The sequence below is a fragment of the Populus nigra genome, chromosome 1 (genome assembly GCF_951802175.1).
Source record: "Populus nigra chromosome 1, ddPopNigr1.1, whole genome shotgun sequence".
NCBI classification, from domain to species: Eukaryota; Viridiplantae; Streptophyta; class Magnoliopsida; order Malpighiales; family Salicaceae; genus Populus; species Populus nigra.
The window spans coordinates 8506368-8528023 of record NC_084852.1 but is presented as its reverse complement, the minus strand read 5'-3'; the positions used below and the strand labels follow the sequence as shown (position 1 = coordinate 8528023).

General features: G+C 32.6%; 3 protein-coding genes across 6 annotated transcripts; 2 read left to right on the top strand and 1 right to left on the bottom strand.

Annotated features, from left to right (window-relative positions):
- The first annotated feature begins 2051 nt into the window (after nucleotides 1–2051).
- Nucleotides 2052–6796, top strand: LOC133692802 (cold-responsive protein kinase 1-like). 4 transcript variants are annotated; one of them, XM_062113960.1, is made up of 7 exons: nucleotides 2052–2292; nucleotides 3145–3286; nucleotides 3597–3712; nucleotides 3824–4034; nucleotides 4105–4342; nucleotides 4903–5053; nucleotides 6167–6796. In XM_062113960.1, exons 2-7 carry the CDS (start codon nucleotides 3211–3213, stop codon nucleotides 6557–6559), a joined length of 1185 nt encoding a protein of 394 aa, XP_061969944.1. In that variant the 5' UTR covers nucleotides 2052–2292; nucleotides 3145–3210; the 3' UTR covers nucleotides 6560–6796. The 4 variants fall into 4 exon arrangements, with proteins under 4 accessions (XP_061969944.1, XP_061969936.1, XP_061969956.1 ...); XM_062113952.1 differs by having other exon boundaries at nucleotides 2053–2292; nucleotides 3160–3286; XM_062113972.1 differs by lacking the exon at nucleotides 3145–3286 and having other exon boundaries at nucleotides 2053–2292.
- A 6534-nt stretch (nucleotides 6797–13330) lies between these two features.
- Nucleotides 13331–15535, bottom strand: LOC133685941 (ABC transporter G family member 10-like). The gene has a single exon (XM_062106939.1). It carries the CDS (start codon nucleotides 15358–15360, stop codon nucleotides 13522–13524), a length of 1839 nt encoding a protein of 612 aa, XP_061962923.1. The 5' UTR covers nucleotides 15361–15535; the 3' UTR covers nucleotides 13331–13521.
- A 2029-nt stretch (nucleotides 15536–17564) lies between these two features.
- Nucleotides 17565–21337, top strand: LOC133675267 (multiple organellar RNA editing factor 8, chloroplastic/mitochondrial-like). The gene is made up of 4 exons (XM_062096596.1): nucleotides 17565–18050; nucleotides 18718–18815; nucleotides 19643–19708; nucleotides 20489–21337. Exons 1-4 carry the CDS (start codon nucleotides 17650–17652, stop codon nucleotides 21166–21168), a joined length of 1245 nt encoding a protein of 414 aa, XP_061952580.1. The 5' UTR covers nucleotides 17565–17649; the 3' UTR covers nucleotides 21169–21337.
- Nucleotides 21338–21656: the final 319 nt, after the last annotated feature.

Genomic DNA, 21656 nt, shown 5'->3' with positions numbered 1-21656 from the left:
TAAAATTGACAAAGATAATTGGAAAAAAAATTATATATAAAAAAAAATCATGTGGAGAGACATTGTAGCAATCCACAATGTTTTGTGAGGAAAGCTACAGTGCTTTCCCCACATTATTAAACTTTATTAAAAAGTTAAATTCTAACCAACTCAATATGAAAAAAAATTGACGAAGATAATTTTGAAAAAAATATTACAAAAAAAAAACACAAAAGAAATTGAAAAAAAACCATGTGAGGAAAAACTGTATAAATCCATAGTGTTTTGTGAGGAAAAACTTGTATTTACTTGTAATTGCAATTCTTAACTAGCTTAATATTTAAAAAATAAAATTGATAAAGATAATTTTAAGGAAAAACATAACAAAACAGAAAAAAACCACGTGGAAAAAAACATTGTAGCAATCTACAGTAATTTGCGAAGAAAGTTACAGTGCTTTCCTCACATGTTGTAACTGTAATTTTTAACTAACTCAATATTAAAAAATAAAATAAAAAAAGATAATTTCGGAGAAAATCATAAAAAAACCATGCGGAGAAACACTATAGCAATCAACAATGTTTTAAAGAAAAAAATTTACAAAACTAAATTCTTAATCAGCTCAATATTAAAAAAAATCGATAAATATAATTTTGAAAAATAAAAAAATAAAATAGAAAAACTATGTGGGAAAACACCACAGCAATCCACAGTATTTTTTTTAAAAAATTACAAAGCAAAATTTTTAATTAGCTCAATATTTAAAAAGTAAAATCAACAAAAAAAATTTTTTTAAAAAAATAAATGCAAAAGAAATAGAGGAAAGTTAAAAAAAAAAGAGGAATGCACTATAGATTACTGTTGTAATCCACAGTGATTTTGGTGTGGGGAAACAGTGATTCCCCCACACCATTTAGATGCATGTATAATTAATAGAGTTTTTACAAATCTGTTGATTTTGAATAGTTCAGTTTTATTACATGCCGGGATCACATCGGCACAAGTAAAACATTTATGCTACATTTTGACTGGGGAAGTCTTTTGTAATTTTAATAGAGCTTGTCAAAAAGGTATAAACCGTTTTCTCTAAAGGAGTCAATGATAATATAAAACTATTGAAATATTACATTTATGCGGGTGAGAAGTTGGTAGTTGGTCTTATTAGTAGTGCTGATTATTAACTTGTCAGTCGTATTTTAGGGCTACGTATGGTCATCAAGAACAAATTCGTAAGTGTTGTAAGGTTTAAAGTGAACAATATCTGACAAGTTGGGTTGGACTATTACATTTGATATCAGAGCCAGCCTCACTATCTGTCTGGTTGTGCCAATGTGGTCATCGTGCTTTTTAAGAGGATGAATTGTAATATTCCACATCGACGAGTGAAGAGTTGATAGCTAGTCTTATTAGTAGTGCTGGTTGCTAACTTGTCAGACATGTTTTGGGGTCATGTGTGGTCATTAATAACAAATCTGTTAGGATGGTAAAAGCCAAAATAAATAATATCTAATAAGTTGGGTTGGACTATTATAACTATAATGAAGAATCCCTTACAAAAATATTGTTTTGTCAAACAATAGAGTTTATGCATAACACACAAACACACAAACAACCTAAACATGAGATCAAAAGAATCCTTTATAAAAATATTATTTTGTCAAACAATAAAGTTTATACAAAGCGCGCGTGCACAACCTAAACATGAAATCATAATAACAAATTATTTCTATATCATACCCAACTTGTCAATTATATAATAAAACAACATCCTGAAACAGCTATATTAGCCAGCAGATTGAATAAATAAAAAAATTGTATAATCTTGTCATCAAGGTAGTCTTTATGAAATGACCATTAACTTTAATATATTTAATGCAATTTAATTTGATGGCTGTCTTATTATCATGGTGGAGATTTACAAGTTTATATAAAAAATATTTTTAAAAGCAACGGGATAATATCAAAATTATTTTACAAAGTATTTTTTAATTTAAAATATATTAAAATAATATTTTTTATTTAATTTTTAAATTTCATTTCTTACATCAATATTGCAAACGATAAAAAAACACAAAATGGTTTTATGCATGCCGCAAACGAAAGGGAGTTGCTTTGATAGTACGGCACCATCTCCATCCGGTCACCGTCCTAGTGGAAGACCGTGAAAAGATCTAAAGGGCTGTTTCTGCCAACGCACGGGATTTCTATAAGATTCTTCTCCTCTCCCTCTGCTTGGTTTTTTGGTCTGGATAACAACTTGCTTTGATCTCGACATTTCTGCTTCTGCCATCTGGCAATAACAACCAAATCAAGGTAAGCTAGCTAAATTAATCTGCTCTTCTTTCGTGTTTGCAAATAAACCTTTGCATGAAAACAGTAGAAAGCAAATATGGGTTTGCCTCCTTAGTTCTTTTGCTGAATGGAGAAATAAAGCAAAGTTAACTTAACAAGTCAAAAGCTTTTATTATGAAGAACTGCTTAAACAACAAAGCTTGAATCTTTATCTTCTTTTTTTAATGTCGTGACTTTTATGCATTCAAAGGAACAAGAAAGTTCTTGTTATATATCAAGGCTTAAATTGTGCAAAATCCTTGTATAAGTTTAATTAATGACTTCTGAGCTTTTTTGTTGTAATCCCATTATGGAGCCATCTGCTTCAGCTCAATGAAAATCGCTATTTTTTTTCTTTATGTAATTTTTTTTTTGTGGAAGTGGGTTTTATTTGGTGATGAAGAATCTCTTAGAATTTGTTGCCTACATTAATGAGAAGTTTTATCGCTAGTTATTGAGATGTTGTGTTCATTTGGATGCTTATTTGGTTTCTGGGTTCAATTCTCGGTTTGCTACCTACTTTATACGGTCCAATTTAATACCTTCAGAATATGACTCCGATAGTTACTTCAAGAAGTTTTCAAATTCGCAGTAGGATATTCTGACTAACATATTGATTAAAAGGGGAAAATCTTTTTTTTTTTTGCGTTATCCATATGCATGTGCCTAGCATATTGATTAAGAGGGGGGGAATTAGAAAAAGAACCTTTGTAATGCGATTATTGTTGCCATCATCATTAGACTGACAAATGCCTTTATACCTTTTCCTTTCGAAGTGTCTGGTTAAGCAAGAATAGGCTTACGGGAAAGGAATTTTATAATGGCATGATTTAGGGCTTATTTTTGCAGGGCTGGGACTCGGCTTTGGGGGAGGCATTCATTCGTCTAAACAATCTGGTGATGACTTGTTTTTTTTCATTTTGCAAAGGGAAGGGAGCTTCAAGAGCTACTAGACAAACTGTAGAAGCTGATGATGGTATGCATCTCAAGGGTTAAAAATTTATTAGCTGACACTCTATTATTTAGTTTGAGAATTTTCTGAATCAATTTCTCTCAGATCTACTTATCGAGTAAAAGTTTCTGATATGAAATAGCAGCTGTCACATAAGCTGCCCACATTATGATTCTCTGACTTGCTTTCCCTTCGTTTTTTTCCCTATCCTTTTCTTCTATGGAAAAATGGGCACATTCCCTCTCACACGCATACACTTCATGCTCATTGTAAAACTTTTTCTCCCATTTGTTTACATGAGTGCAAAAGCTTACGATGGATTTATATGGTACAGAGGTTTTGGGGTCACAGAACATTTGCTGTTACACTCATAGGGAATTGCGAATGGCAACTGACAACTTTAATTCAGCCAATAAAGTTGGAGAGGGAGGTTTCGGTTCTGTCTACAAGGTGATTTTACATGCTTATGTCTTTATGAAAAATCTTGAAGGGATTTTGAGGGTTTTAATTTGTTACTATTAAACTTATCCTTGATCTGAATTCCAGTAATTTAATGGACAGGGAATACTTAAAGATGGCTCCGTGGCTGCCATAAAAGTACTGTCAGCTGAATCAAGGCAAGGTTTACGGGAGTTCTTAACAGAAATAAAAGTGATAGCAGATATAGAGCACAATAACCTGGTTAAATTGTATGGTTATTGTGCAGATGGAAACCATAGAATTTTGGTCTATGGCTACCTTGAGAATAACAGCCTTGCACAAACACTTCTCGGTAAGCACGCCATTCATCCATGGTTTTTGTTTTCAAACAGCTCAGGTTATATTTTTCCTTTATCCTTAAGGTGGAGGCCATAGCAGTATCAAATTCAGTTGGTCTACAAGGCGCAAAATATGCGTTGGAGTTGCACGAGGGCTTGCATTCCTTCATGAGGAAGTCCAGCCACATATTGTTCATAGGGATATTAAAGCAAGTAACATTCTCCTTGATAGTGAACTCGAGCCCAAAATATCAGACTTTGGTCTTGCAAAACTTTTCCCATCCCACCTGACTCATATAAGCACACGAGTTGCTGGAACTACGTAAGTTCATAAACCTGTTATATTTGCTTCTCACAGGTATTGTTGTTCAATGCATTGTAAAATGAAATGCAACTCCTGTTGCTTTTTATGATCTCTAGCAGTTTGTTTTACTAGCGTCTAGCCTAATTGCTGCATAGTGTTCTGGATAGGTTGATTTGATTGAATGATGTTCCTATCTAGTACCTTAAACATGTCATACTATTGCATCTTATCTCATAATATTTCCCTTGTTATATCTCTGTGGGGTGGGTGGGATCATTTAACATTGGTTCATACCTTCTTTCAAAATCTGGGTTCACAGACTGTTACCATACTTGATTTTTTATGATTTCTAATTTGTTGGAATAATCTCCATGCAGGAATTAAATTGTGACTTAAAAGCTACTGTGGAGCCAGCCATAATATGTATTATGCTTGTTAGAAAGTGAAAATACAAGTCTTCGATGATATGCCATAATGTTTGATAGGCATAGATAAACTGTGATTTTCTTTCTGCGTATTTAACCAAATTGCCATGTTGAAACATTAAACAATTTACTGTTCTTGTTGCACATGTGCAGAGGATATCTGGCTCCAGAATATGCAATTCGAGGTCAGCTGACAAGGAAAGCTGATATTTACAGTTTCGGTGTTCTATTGTTGGAAATTGTTAGTGGGAGGTCCAACACAAATAGGCGGTTACCCACAGAAGAGCAATGCCTGCTTAAAAGGGTATGGGGCCTTCTGAAACTCACTGCAAATTTGTCTTAATGCTATTAAAGAAAATTCAGATTTTGTTTTTAATAGAGTATGAAAGATGATTCTCTTTAAGTAAAAGCAGGGATTCTTTCCTTGATAGCTAATCACTATAAAGCAAATCTTGGTTTAATTTTGTTCCAATTTGAGTTCGAAAAAGTGAAGACCCGTAAACCAGGTTCTTGATTCCTGCATCTAAAATTTATTTTTGTAATGCTTTAATTTCCTGAAGTGATATTTATTTGTAGGCTGCATTTGCATCTCTGATATTCTGGGTATAAAATTCAAATCAACCAGGCCATGTTTCCAAACTAGCTGGGAGTGGCTACATTGATTTCCATTTTCTGTTGAGTTCATGTTATGAACTAAATCTCATTTTCAAATGGTATTGGGTCTTAGAGTGCTCTTATTTTGTGCACATGGCCATGTTTTTTGTTCCATAGCGTTTCGTCTAGGCTTGCTTGAGTTTTGATATGGAGTAAATTGGTGGTGTTTGGTAATTTCCTCGTAAGATTGAATCCCGAAGCTTAGAAGACGACTGTAGCTTGCAGTTTTAGTAAGGTAGCCTATTCTTTTTTCAATGAGACAAGTGTTACTTGTGTTGAGCTTGGGATGGCTGTTCTGATGTCCTTTCTTCTGCATTTTTCTTTAGAATAACACTGCAACTGATCTTTGCAGAATAACTTTTAAGTATCAGCCATCAAAACACTCTAGAATAATTGTTCATTTTTGTTCCATGTTGGGCGGATCCATTACCCATTTCAAAGTGGAAACATCACTCCCATCTTCAATCTACAATTCTGCTTCTTGACCTTTGAGCTTTGTGGTATTTTAGGGAGTCAGTATACAATCACTAGTTCTTATGAAGCATTGGTCTTTCACTTACTGTCATGCTCTAGTTTCATAATCCTTTGTTCCCGATTCCTTATTAAGGTTTAGCGATCCTTTCAGTTAATCAACAGCTTATGAGCTTAAACTGTGCAATAATCTTGTTTCATTTTCTCCAATCAAGTCTTAACGGATTTCAAAGTAGTTGTTCTCTGAATTTGTTCACATAGAGATCTTGTCAAGTAAAGATGCAATCTGCAGGTATGGATATTTTATGAGAAAGGGGAGCTGGATAACTTGGTGGACACATCGTTGGGAAGGGATTATGATGCTGAAGAGGCTTGCAAGTACCTGAAGATAGGTCTTCTTTGCACCCAAGAAGTGTCAAAGTTGCGTCCCTTGATGTCTACTGTTGTCTCGATGTTAATGGGTGAGATGGATGTGAAAGACAAGATATCAAGGCCTGGCTTGCTGCCTGAATTCAGGAGTCTCAAAAGTGACAAAAAGCAGAAAGACAGAGACCAGAATGACAAGTGGGAAACGAAGAAATCATCTCCAAATTCAAGCAAGCTCGAAGATTCATCTTCATCATCAGGAATGGCCACTTCATATGCTTCCATGACCTTCAACTCAATATATGACCGGAGCAATTAACAGCATTGTCCAAGTTTTGTTTTTGGGAGCAAATGTAAGTGCATACTTTACTTTCAAAAGCAATTTTTCTGACAAGTATTAGACTATTTTACGGTAGCTTCCCTGCGAGTGACAACCTCCTTGTAAATTCTTTTATAGAAAAATACTTTTTTTTTATTCTGTTGAATATAACTTTTGTAAATCTGAAAAAAAAAATAATTTTTTTCAATCAATGTAGTGGGGTTCTTCTATTATTCACTCTGCAGCGTAGATGTGTTTGATATTGTGTAATTTTAAAAAAATTAAGAAATAATATTTTTAATTATAGTTTTTTTTTTTAAAAAAAATATCTTATAAAACCAGGTTATTTTAGTTTATATAAAATTAAGGTTTAAAATGTAATTTCACATAAGACCTAGTAGAAAACACAAAAGTTATTTAACTAATTATTAATTTTTTTATGGTTGGATAAAGAGTAGAAATTATATTAATACCAATAAAGACTTTGAAAAAAGCTTGCAACAGTTAAAAATTAAAATTGCCATCCTATTGATAGTTTGATAGTGGCCAGCCTCAACTCCATACTGTTACTTGATAGCATCTATCTACATCCATTATTGGAGGACTTGAATTTGTTGTGATGATATGTAAATAAAACCAATAAAACTAAAAGTGATTATTCTTTTATTTATTGTATTGTGAATTGAAATATTGTAATGATTATTTTCTTATTTTAAGATAAAATTATTAAATTAATTAAGGGGGTATTATAATCTTTTTATAAGGTTTATTGATCATTATCAGAAGATAAATTAATTTTTAATATTTTTAAAGGCAATGAAATAATTAAATTACCCTTAAAAAATTGAATTACATTTAGGATTTTTTTGTTTGAATTTTTACTTTTTAAAGTAGGGTAAAATGACTAAATTATACTTGTAAGCAAATATTTTTGAGTTGGCATCCAATGATATTATCATATTTTCATCATGGTATTTTAGTTATAATCAATAATTTGATATATTAATAATTATAAAATATTATTTATAAATAAAAAATAGATGGCATATGCAGTGTCTTCCAATACTCAAACACTGACTTTCACGATGACAAATTAGAGTAGTACACCATGCTTTTCTAGGCGGCCCCGCGTGTTAATGGAAGACTAATGGTGTGGCTTTGAAAATTTTTTTTCCTTCTCCTTCCTATTTTCTTTCTCCTTGCCTTGCATTTTGCATTTGGTTTTTCAAAAATTAAATGTGTATTGTCAATTTATAATTTTGATCCTTATCCTTTTGATTATTTTGATTTTAATGCTTTTTGAAGTTGATTTTGTTTTCAATTTCATCTCTTAACATTTCATTTCATTTAATTTTTGTATTCAATTTGGTTCTCATTTTTTTTATTGCTATTTTTTTAATTATTTTATTGATTTATTTTATTTTTTAATTTCATTCCTCATTATTTATTTCATTTCATTTTTATACTAAATTTGGTCATCATTTTTTTCATTGCAATTTTTTTTAGTTATTTTTATTCTTTTCTTGATTGATTTTTTTTTCAATATCATCTCTCAGTATTTGGATGATTGAGAATTTTTATTCGTGATTTTTTAATATTTGCTTTTTATGGGTAATTTCAGTTTCATTACTCGGGTCAGGATTTTTGAAGATTAGCCCAATTTGATTTCAGTTTTTTAGGTTTTTTTTTTTTTTTAATTTCATTCTTCGACACTAGATTACTAGGCTTTGAGTTTCATGATTTTCTTTGTTTTCCTTTCTATGGAGTTACTTCAATCTTATGTCCTGAGTTGCAGGTTAGTCGAGTTAACTCGGGTTGACTCAAGTTTTTTTTAATTTATTTTTGTTTCAGTTTTGCCTTTCATCATTTAGTTTGCTTCAAAGTTGATATCAATTATCTTATTCAATTGTTTTTGTACGAGATTATTTCAATCTTATGACTGAGTTGTGATTTTAGTATGCTGATTTGAAGTGATTTTTTTTATTCTTTTTTAAAATTAATTTTTCTTCTAGTTTGTCCTTCAATGTTTGATTTGCTAGTAGTTGAGTTTAAAATTATTTTTATTTTTATTTTTATGAGATTATCTTATTCTTATTTAATTTTTATTTTGTTACCAAATAATATTATTGAGACCTTCTAAAAATATTTAGATGATTTTTTTTTATAAAATTGACAAGTAATTTGTTTTTTTTAGTCATCATCAGGTTTTTTATGTTGTTGTTAGTGCTGGAACTTGACTGAGGCTTTAATATCACTTTATTAGGGGAAAAAAGAGTATGTACTAACAAAAGTATGGTGGAAACATCTTATATAAGAGGGAAAGTACATAACTTATTCATATCATATTACTCTTTTAAGAGAGAAAGTTCAATTGATTTAAATTAAGATTATAATTCTTATATAGAAAGAAAGTAGCATTATTTTTTACACAACACATAAATAGTCATTTCAATAAAAAAACATCTTATCATTTTTATTCAAAAGTAAAGTTAGCTTGATTATATGATATAAATAAAAATAATTAAATATAAACATAATAATATGATAAATATGATATGAATTGTTTTTATTTTTTTTATTTTAATTACTTATAATTGAAAACTATTAAAAAAACTTCAAAGAAAATAAAACTTGATAAAACACTAGGCCTTGTATTTTATAATATATATATATATATATATATATATATATATATATATATATTCTTCTACCAAATTTTATATTAAAATTACAACATTTGTTAATTCCCTTTATTCAAAGAGTCATTTTTTCAAATAAAATTCACATTTAATACAAGTGCATAAGGTTTATGATTTGATTAAAAGTTTTATATAAGGCTTCATTAACTTTTAACTAGAATATTCGCATTCAATTTTTTTAAATTATTTTATTTTAATGAATTTAATTTTTATTGTATGTGAGGAAAATATTAGAAATATAGGCATGGATAAAAATCTTTTATTAACTTTTTATTATTCGAGTCCTTTTTCAATACTAGTAGAGCTTGTCAAAAAACATAAAATCTAAAGAATCCAAAGATAATGTAAGACAATAACCAAGGGTCCCTTATAATAAAATAGCTAAGGTATAATTTAATAATTTACTGAATTTTTACATAATTTTATTATTTTTTGATTTACTAAAATCTTATATAATTTTACTATTTTTTAATTATACATATGTGAATAGAAATTAAGAATAGAGGCATGAATAGAAAAGTGATGAAATATTTTATGTAAAGGATTCTTTTTAAAATTAGGAACGATTATAAAAATAAAATATGATAATATGTGTCATAACCTAATTTTTTACCTTTAATATTTTTCAAAAATAAAAAAGCAAAAAATTAAAAAATACATATGTTTTTGATGCGTTTCAACCATTCACACGTTCATTTTGAAAATTTTAACTATTTTTCTTGTTAATATCTTCTTGAGAAAATAAAAAAAATATTTTTGACTCATTTGCACTCATTTCAAAATTTTCAAAGTCTTTTTTAAAAATCAAAATTCAAAAGTATGCTTTCGATGTATTTTGGCCATTAAAATGTCTGTTTTGTAACTCTTGATTATTATTTTTTTATTGAACTAATGTTGATGTTGTTTTTTTTTTTAAAAAAAATAAAAAACAAATAAAATGAGAAAATAAAATAAAATTCAAAATAGAGGGTAAAATAGACAAAGTGCTAAAGTGAAAAACAAGAAAAATGAGGGACCAAAATAAAATTGAGTTAGTTAGGGACCAAGTAACTAAAAAAAAAAAGATGATAAAATTTGTGGATTATAAATAGATGAGTGAATTGTAGAGAAAAAAGAGACTTACCACACAAAAGAACCTTATCTCTTCCATAAAAAAAAATCCCTAACCTCATCTCTTTCACCAAAAACCTTAGCCACCAAGAGATAAAGAGAAAAAGAGAATAAGAAAGAAAAGAAAGGAGAGAAACTAGTCTCTCACACCAAAAACCAACCTACCAAAAAACCTAGCTTCATATCTTCCTCTTCCCCTTTGATCACAAAACCTTAGCTACTATTAAAGAGAAAAATAAAAAATAAAAATAGAGATGGAGCAAGAGAGATAGATAGAGAGAATGTGTTGAAAATTTAGAGAAAAAAAGAAACATAAAGAAAGCATAGAAGAACAAAAGGAAAAGAGAAATTATCCCTTTCATCTCTCTTCTCTACCGACTTTAGCCACCACACCTCTCACCTACCATTATAAGCTCCTCTATGACATCCCTAGCAGCATAACAACCTGTGATGGCTATAAATAAAAAAGAAACTAGAAGAGAAAAAAGAAAAATGAAACAACAATAAAGAAAAGAAAAAAAAACACACAACCAGACTTTTAAACTGTTAAATCTCCTTCCATCGATGGTGATGGCTTACATCACTACCACCAAGAGGAAGGTCAAGGAGTGGCGTAACCTACTAGGCAGGCCACACACCTCCTATCTCCACTATAAAGCTAGACTTAGCATTGGAAGTAATGTTGTCCATAATAGACAACATAAAGGATAAAAAAAGGTAAATTTTGAACAACTAGATCTCCTTCCACCATCGATGATGACTTACACCGCCACTGCCATTAGAAAAAAAGGGAGGGGGGCATCCCATGGACTAAGCTGCACTCCTCCTCTCTTTAAGATTTAAATGAACGACCTGACACAATCTGAGTTGCGCTGTCAATTTTTTAACATTGTTTTGTCACTTTCACATATTGTTTCAACCTCTTTTGATCCCTCTTATACACTTTAAAAGTTCTATTTTTAACTTTAAATATTTTATTATTAATTATTTGATTTATTGTTTATTTGGATGTGTATTGTGATGAAATTTTTGAGACTGATCAAACTTTGAGATGGATTGCTTATGTGCAGACATTTGAATTTTTTATGTGTTTAATTTTCTAACATGATATGTTTTGTATATAAATATACATCATGAATGTGTTTCAAAGTGTTTTTAAGTCTTTTTGGTTTTTATGCATCTAGGCCAAATCTTTTAAAATTTGCATCTTACTCATGTTTGATGTTCTTAGTCATTCCTTTGTGTTATTTATGCACAATTATTTTTTACATAAAAATATAATATTCACACTCATACATGCATTTGCGTTGGGTTTTTAGAACATGTTTATAAAACTCACTAAGGGTTTGATCCATTAAAAGGTCCTTGTGGGTCGACATTCCAAAATCCATTTAAAAAACTTTTCCTTTTTAAAAACCATATCAAAAAATTAATATTTTGTCATTCACTCATATTGTTTGAGATAAATAGACTCATAACAAGTTATTATCTTAAATATTAATAAAGAGTAACACCTCGATCCCTCTTGTTTTAAAACATATCTTTCTTTTTAAATTTTTAGCTTTTAAAATATAATATTGATTGATGACATCTAAGTGTCAATCACGGGTATTAATTTTTCTCAGTAAGTCTAAAGTGTTCGTTTCACTAGAGCTTACTTCAAAGTAGATTAAATCATAATACTACTTGGATATTTAGGACTAGTGTAAAAAAAATAATCTCATTTAGCGAAAATTACAAGTGAACCTCAATTTTATAGGAGAAATGAATCTAAACAAGTTATTATCCATAAGTTGATGTTGTATAAACAAAATGTTTAGCAACAACTCATTATATTTTTTGGGTTGGGTTCAATAAGCCCAATAAAGGTCCACCTAATTATTCATTGGCATGCCTGAGTCACATGCTATGATTAAGAGTAAATGATTGTATTTATATCAATTCACCGAATAATTAATAGTGACAAAAATGACTTAGCTTTTAGAATGGATAGGCTTGAAACAACTCGTCCACCTAGTGTTTAACTAATTGTAGTTGATCCAGTCTCAACCATGTAGATAGATACTAGTAGATTAAGCACAACAAATCATTAGGATTAAAAGATAAATAGCAATGCAGTTTATAAATAGCAATGCGGTTTATAGTAAGTGGAATATTTTAAAATGATAATATATTTTCTTTAACATAACGAATCATTTATCTTGGAACTCTAAAGACTAGTTAGGATTGTCTAATAATTATAAAATTAGGTGACAACTCTATTTTAAAATAATACATTGCTCTCTCTTATTTTAAAACATATCTTGCTTTTTAAATTTTAAGTTTTTAAATCTAATATTGATCGATGAAACTATTATATACACACACACAGGGGCGTAGATAAGGGCAAGGAAAATTTTTTTCCAACCCTTCCCTTAACAATATTTATATTTTTAGCTTAAATAATAAAACAACTAACATTTTGGCCCCTTAATTTGAATTTTTGGTTCCACCCCTGCGTGCGCACCCATTAAACTACTATATACAAAAAAATAAAAATATTCCTTATATAGAGTAAAGTCTTTTAAATTTACATATACAATTTTTTAAAGGTATAATAATATGTTTAGTATTTATTATTAAAATTCTTTTAATATATATGATGATTATTAAATTTTTAAGATAATTTTGTCGAATTAAATATATAATAGCTTTAAAAATAACATTGGTTGTTGCTATCTCAAAATTTGCAACACACCCTCCCTCTTATAAAGGGGACACTAGGAAAATTTAGCTTCTTTGTCACAGAAAAAGGTGGGCATGAGACATTGCGTTCGAACCCCTTTTGGTTTAAAATAAACAAGCTATGCAGATAATTGGTTACGATATAATTGAATTGATCCTGCCATTAGAGCATTCTTTCAGCTTGCTTGTGTTCCCTTTTGTCCCCTGTAAGCAAAATCCATGGAGACATGTCGATCAAGTTAAAATTCTTACTCGGTAACCAAAAACTGGGCAAGCATCTTTCAATTAAAGCATAAACATGAAAAATTTTTCTTACTATAATTATTTTTATTACAGGTAAATAGAGAAGTATATAAATTGTGTACACTGGCTTGATCTATCCAAGAACAATGAGTAAGAAAAGCAATAACAAATGTTCGATCTAAAAGTTCATCTTCTTCTGTAACATCTAAACCACAAAATCACAAAGCATAGCACTCTGTACCCAATGATAAAACCAAGCATCACAGCTAAATTACTCCATTTTTGTGAATCTTTTAGACCTTGCTGTCTTAGGAACCCGCTTCCATAAAGATTGCATCTCCCTTTATCATACACTAAGCACCTCTCGTTGCCTTGCTCTCCTCCATATTCATTTATTAAGAAACATTCAAATGGGTACTTGAACAAACTCAAATAGTGCATGAAAACCCAGTAACTAGGAATCTTACTCTTCGTTATGAAGTACCCCGAAAATAGGAAGAAAGATCCCATTAATCCTGAAATAACTGATGTCCCCATTATGAAGTTAGGCACTAGAGCACTGAAACAAGCAACGAAAGAATTTGACATCAAAATCACCATCCACACCACTAGAGAGAAGTAAAGAAATCCGTAGATTGACATCCTCAAACCAACTAGCCAATAAACTGGGGTGGAGTAGAGAAGAGCAACCATTAAAAGGAAAGGAAGAAAGATGAGGGTGTTAGATAGGACATAAGAAGAAACCCTGTAGGCTCCTCTTGAAGTCTCTCTCATTAAAATTCTTCTTTCTTGCAAGAAAATAGGCAGCCCTTCAGTTGAGGAAGATAGCAAGAAGGTGAGGCTGAAGGCAAAGAATCCGATTCGAGTCTGCAAAGCGACCTGTCCTGTTTTCTTTCCAACATTCAAGAATATGGTTCCAAGTATTAGTCCTGCCACCAGTGCTTGTATTACTCTTGCGGCAAACAGTTGCTTGGTTCTGAAAATGTTGCTGCAAAATCTTTGTCCTAGTATCGAAACCTCCTCCAATATAGAATTGAGATAGCATAGAGGTTTTTCTTGATGATTGTTGAAGTATAGAGTCCTCGCGACGTGGCCTTCATTATGTCTGATCTCATGAGGGCATTGATTGTTGAGAGACACTGAATTTTGCTTAGACAGGCTTTCTATAACATCAATAGAAAACTCAAGCACATTGACATGGAGAGGAATTTGATGACCAGAAAACCTTAGTCTCTCTTCAAGGAAATGCAGTGAGCCATCATGGACAGCATATCCGTTGGAAAGCAAAACAAGCCGATCAAAGAGCTCAAGTATTCGAAAACTGGGTTGGTGGATAGTTAAAACAATGGTCTTACCCTGATTCAACACCATAGACTTGAGCAGAGTCGCTACATGAAGAGCTGATGCTGAATCCAGACCTGAAGTTGGTTCATCGATGAAAACAACAGCAGGGTCGTGGACTAAATCAACTCCAATCGAAACTCTACGCCTTTCACCACCAGAAATGCCCCAGTCTGATCCCTCACCTATCCTTGAATCCGAAACATGTTCGAGTCCGAGCTCCTTCAGTAGCCTTCTCACCCTACTAGCGGCCTCTTTTCGCCCTCCTGGTAGCCTTAAAAGTGCACTGTACAATAGTGTTTCTTTAACTGTAAGCAATGGAAATAGAGAATCATCTTGAGTGACAAACCCGGATAGTCTCCGGAAATGTTTGGCATTCATTGGCTGGCTATTTACCAGCACTTGACCAGACACTTTACATGAAGGTATCTTTCCAGCAAGGATCTCTAGTAACGTGGTCTTCCCTGCTCCACTAGGACCAGCAATCGCAGTAATCTCGCCAGGACTAGCTGCACAGTTTACATCCCTCAGAATGAATTTAGGAGCTCTTCTTGGGGTCCCTCCACAGTAAATAAAATCAAGCTCGTCAAGTTTGCTGCATAACTTGTAGGACAGATTTTTGGTTTCTAGTCTGTATGAGGTTTTCTGGCCACCAGAAACCGGTGCCTTCACTGGCAATTCCATTGAGAGGATGGAGGTCTAAGGAAAGTTGAAGCGGAAGAAGATCAAAATAAGAAATGCAAGATGTGAGGAGTAAAGACAGGAGAAGGAGATGAGCTAACACACCAAACTGGGTGCTAGACACCAAGTTGAGCTTGCAAAAACAAGAGTAAAAATGGCATGCATTGGCTTAGGCAGTTTACGCGTTGGGCTTGACTTGGTGGTGCTTTCAATATTGGTTCGGGGAAGCGAGGATCTGGTAGGGGTTTGGAGAGTTGCAAGAAAACACAAAGAAAGGAAGGAAGGGATGGTGGTGAAGTATTTCAGGTGAGCTGATTGTTGACTGTGTAATGTTGGTGCTGGTGGCCTTACAATCTTCCCCACTCTAACCACCAGCTCCATAGTAGATTTGACGTAGAATAATAAAAATGGCCTTAAATATCTAATCCATGCTAGCTAGCTAGGATGCTAAAATGGTCAAATTGGGACTTGTGTCCTCACTCGCAGGGAGATGACTTTTAATTAGGCAGGATTTACAATGGCTAACTTGGAATTAATGCAGTTCACGCAAGACCCAAATTAGTGATGGATTTGCAATAGCAAGACTCTGTAAGGGTGTTTAGGAGTATAATAAAAATTATTTTTTAAAATATTTATTGTTAAGAAATAAATTTAAATAATTTTTTTATTTTTTAAATTTATTTTTAATATCATCATATTAAAATAATTAATTTAAAACTTTTTCAAACAAAAACAAGTTTAACCTCAACGTCAAACAATAACTAAATCCAAACATATTGTTATTGATTTATATTATTAATACCATTAAACAAAGAGATTGATGGTGTTTTACGTTGCACTATTATTTCTCAATCAAATCTAAACTATTATAAAATCTAAACTATTATAAAGGACTAAAATCATCATTTCTACCTCATATTTTCACCATTTGGTTAAAAGCAAAATTTACTATATATATATTTTTTTTAATTTCAATTCATTGAACAAGGTTTATCTAGAATTAGAAAAATAGGTGATTACTCAATTGAAAGGGTGAGCATTGTAAAGGTGGATAATGATATCAAATAAGAAAGGAAAAATAATCATAATAATGAATTAGATAATTAATGAAAAAAAAGTATTTAATTGATTAAGATAAATTTATGTATTCAAATTATAGTTTTCGGATCCGGTCCGGTTCAAGACCCGGGTCCCGGGTTTTGACTGGGTCACCGGGTTGCCCGGGTCAATTTTTTTTAAATCGAAATGACGTCTTTTTAGTAAAAAAAAAAAACAAAAGTCAACAGGTTGCAACCAGATCTTGCTGGGTTAACCGAGTCGCCGGGTCCAGCCGGATTTTTTCTTTCTCTATTTTTTCTTCAATTCAGTCCGGTTTCAGCTTCAAATCGACCCATCGGGTCGGGTCAGGTTTTAAAATTATGATTCAAATTATTAAAACGGGAGTGACCAGTCAATCAATCAAAGCAATAGAAGATGGGCTGAGCTTGGATGGTTTTAAATCATTTGAGGAACATGCTAACTGCTGCATGGCTGGAGTCCAATCTGAGGAAATAGCCCACATCTTTAGAAGGCTAGGCTTCCTTCTTCTATTGTATAACATCCGTGGCCCATTCCAAAACCTATTTTACTAATATTATATATTTACAATAATTCGAAATAGCTAAATAAGTTTGCCATAATTCCTTTTATTATAAATAATTTATTATTTTAAAAATATCAAAATTTATTTTTTGTATTACTTGGAAATGAGAAATTTTATGTTTCTCGGAAAATGAGAGATCTCCATTATAAAATTTATTTTACTAATAACATTTTATTAATTATTTTTTTTATCCATTTTTTTAAAAAAATACAACTAGAAAATATAAATTTTAAATTAAGATATTTTTATAATTTTTTGTGCATTATAGGTTTTTTTTTTGGTTTTTTTAAATAAATTTAGAAATTAATTAATAAAAAATCACTAATTATTTTCTGAGCACATTAAATTTTTTGGATTTTATTACTCAAAAACATAAATCATTTAAAAAAAATACACTTTTTCATAACAATGAAATTCACCTTATGGTCATAATAAAATTTTAATAAAATTAAGAGAGAGAGAGAGAGAGAGAGAGAGAGAGAGAGAGAGAGAGAGAGAGAGAGAGAGAGAGAGAGAGAGAGAGAGGAGAGGATGTTTTAATTTTGCCATGACCACAATGCCATTTCGATAAACTTGAAGGACATTTCTCTATCTCCCTCCATAAAACCACACCTAAACCCCTCTCTATTAGGGTTTCTCCAATCCAGAAAATGGCGACTTCACTCTTTACTCGCTCTCTCCTACTCCAAAAACCCACCTCACAAACCCTATTCTCCTCCCTCCTCTCTCGCTCCTTCACTTCCCACTCCTCCACCTCCACCGCCTGTTCCTCCTCTCTCCTCCGCCGCTTCCTCCGCCCTCTCTCCTCTGCAACCAACATCAATCGCTCCGTCTCTCGGATTTCAATCAGGTCGTTTTCTTCCAGTCAGAAATCGTCTTCCCTCAACGACCCAAGCCCTAACTGGTCTAATAGACCTCCAAAAGAGACTATTTTGCTTGATGGCTGTGATTTCGAGCATTGGCTCGTCGTTATGGAAAAGCCTGAGGGAGACCCCACTCGTGACGAGATCATCGATTCTTATATTAAAACTCTTGCTCAAGTTGTTGGCAGGTAATTTATTAAAGTTTAAACCTTTAATTTATTTGTCATTTAATTTAATTATTTATTTCTTTTTTGACTTTGTTTGATTTAAGATTGGTTTTTCTTTTGTTATTTGAAATGTTGGTATTCGTTTTAGCAATCACTGGTTTTTCTATTGATTTACTTTTAGTCTATTTCTATTGAAGTTAATTGGTTTAGTCATTTTCTAGTGTATTTATGTTTTGTATTTGGTTACTTATTATTGAGGGGTTGTGCGCGTGCGTGTTCGTGAATTTTTTTTTGGGTTTCTTTGTGATTATTTATAGTGCTAAATTTTTTTATTTGGTACGAGTGTTTGAGGTTTCTGATTGTGTACCTCACCAATTTCTGGAGGGGTTTGAGTGCATTTTAATAATACTCCTTGAAGGATCAAGAAGCTTGATTACTTAATTGTTACTGTATCTGACTTTGATGAGAATTGTGTTTTATAGTTTAACATTTCAATATTGGGTTTTTGTGGTTTCTTTTTTTATTCTCCGAGATGCTTTTAATTTTGGAATTTTATATTTTGCATGCCTTCTTTTTTTAAGTGCGAGGATCGCAGTATAAAAACCTCTGATCTTACCAGAGTAATCTGGAAAGAAATTTTTGTGATGTGTGAAGTCTTGTTAATATAATTATTGTGGCTGTATGGCAGTGAGGAAGAAGCAAGGAGGAAGATCTATTCAGTTTCTACTCGATGCTACTATGCCTTTGGAGCTCTGGTGCCTGAAGAGGTTTCTTACAAGATTAAAGGTATATCTGCTTTTAAGAAGGGGAAAATGCGAAGGGGGCTGGGAATGACCCTGACCTTCCCCAGGATGAAAACTGATCCCCTTACCCTTAAATAATATCATGCATTTGGTCCATTTTAACCCAAAAAACAACTTTCAGATTGATACTTAAAATATGTTTTCCTAACCTAGATGCATCCTTCATACAATGTAAAACTACCTCCCTTCACTTAAAAAGATGACTATCGGTCCCTTTTCTTCAAGAACTGATAAAAATAGTTACCAATAAATATATAATAGCTTTAAAAATAACATTGGTTGTTGCTATCTCAAAATGTGCAACACACCCTCCCTCTTATAAAGGGGACACTAGGAAAATTTAGCTTCTTTGTCACAGAAAAAGTTGGGCATGAGACATTGCGTTCGAACCCCTTTTGGTTTAAAATAAACAAGCTATGCAGATAATTGGTTACAATATCATTGAATTGATCCTGCCATTGAGCATTCTTTCAGCTTGCTTGTGTTCCTTTTTGTCCCCAGTAAGCAAAATCCATGGAGACATGTCGATCAAGTTAAATTTCTTACTCGGTAACAAAAAACTGAGCAAGCTTCTTTCAATCAAAGCATAAACATAAAAAGATTTTCATACTATAATTATTTTTATTACAGGTAAATAAATGGAAAATTTTGCTCACTTTTATTTTTCCTAAGAAAGCTTTTCTTGAAACATGTTCAAGTTGTTTTAGTGGGCAAAAAATTGGTTGCTGCTTTGAAGTGATTGGTTTATGATGTTATTTGTTTTTAAAAAGTTTGAATGTGATGGATGTGTTCTTTTGGTCACTTTTCCAGAATTGAAAAATGTCCGTTGGGTTCTTCCCGATTCATACCTGGATGTGAAGAACAAAGATTATGGAGGTAAGGAGCCCTTTTCTTTTGTACCTTTGTATGTTATACAAATTTATATTGTTGTAAATGCATGTTTTTCTGCATTGAGTAATTGAAAGTTCTGTGTGCATCTTTTTTTAGTTTTTTCTATCTTTAAGGAAACTTCTGGATCAAATGTGATGTGCACCAAGAATCATGCTGAATTTTTTGTCTCATTCTATGATAGTTGAAGCTCGTTCTTTTCAAGTTGAATGCAATTGTAACACTTCTAGATCTTGACCAGATGCAGAGTGTACAAGATTTTTTGTAAATTCACTATGGTTTTGTCGGCAATATTTTCCAGGATTAGCTTTGCTATGTAGTTATCACATTTGAGTGGCAGGTCTTTTTTTAAGAAAAAAAATAAACAGGTAAAAAAATTGCAGAACTCCATCTGGATTGTATCTTGCCAAATATTCTCTGATGCATTGCCAATCAACTGCATTTGCTGGTTAAAAATAGCTTCACAACCTTCATTTTTAAACATAATTCTACACAGAAAGCTGCATTTTGTCTTTTCTTAGTAAGGGGATTGGGGATACAGATTATGGTGCCCTAATTATGTTCTTATACTGCTAGGCTTTTGTTTGATTTCCACTGAGTCACACTAGGAATGTGTTTTTTCTTTTCTTCGAAACTGTGGATATGAAAATAAGTTCTAATGCCTCCTTTTAATCATAAGTCATGGCTTTTACTATTTATTCTTTGCAATTAATTAAGTCATGACACTATGCTGTATATTATTGTTGCTTGATGGTATTTTTCTATTAGGGGAGCCATTTATTGATGGGAAAGCTGTGCCCTATGACCCAAAATACCATGAGGAATGGATTAGGAACAATGCGAGGGCAAATGAAAGAAATAGGCGCAATGATCGACCTCGTAACGTCGACAGGTCAAGGAACTTTGACAGAAGAATGGAAAACATGCAGCCGCGAGGTGGAGCTCCACCTCCTCCTATGGCTAATCAGGCTATGCGAAACCCTGCTCCCAACATGGCTGGACAACCACAAAACATGGGCAGACAAGGTGCACCACCGCAGCCACAAAACAACTACAGGGGACCAGGTGGGCCGCCACCTAACAACTATAATTTGGGTGGACCTCAAAACATGGGTGGACCAGGTGGACCGCCACCTAACAACTATATGGGTGGGCAGCAGAACAATATGAGTAGGGTGCCACATAACATGCCCATGCAAAACTACATTCCTCCACAGAACAACATGCCCCCGCAGAACAATATGCCCCCTCAAAACTACACCCCCCAACAACACAACTACATTCCTCCGCAGAACAACATGCCTCCACATAACAACACAGGAAGATGGTCCAATGACATGCCTGGAAACATGCAACACAACATCCAGAATGAGCCTGCCAATGGAGGCTACCAAGGTGGACCATCAAACTACCAGAACAGTTACCCTCCAAGCCAGGATGCTGTGTAGATATGCAAGATATTTCAAATGTCGAGGGCTTGTTCAATTTTTCGATGATGTTAGACCCTGTAGCAATTTTAAGGATAGGATTCAGTACCTGGTCCATCTGTTGGAAGTTGAAACCTGCCCACAGTTATGAAGGTAATGCTTTAAAAAAGGATAGAATCGTTTTTGCCTACCCCGTGTTTTGCTGCTGTTAGCTTGTGTCATATTGCCTTTCATGATGCTGTTTCAGACCTGGTGTCATGCCAGGTTTGATACCTTACAAGTTCAAGGTATAAGTCTGCCTTGATAGCTCATAGCTACGTTGTTTTGTGGCAGTTAATTTTCTCATTCAAATTTCTGTTGAGCATATCTTTTCCATCTCCTCGCATGTGGAAGGAATATATGCTGGATGCGTTTGAAAATGCAAGAAATTCTGGGCAGATGAGAATGTGGTCTTGTGAGCCCAAAGAGGAGTGCGGGACAGCAGCAGGGGGTAATCTCTGCTGATGTCG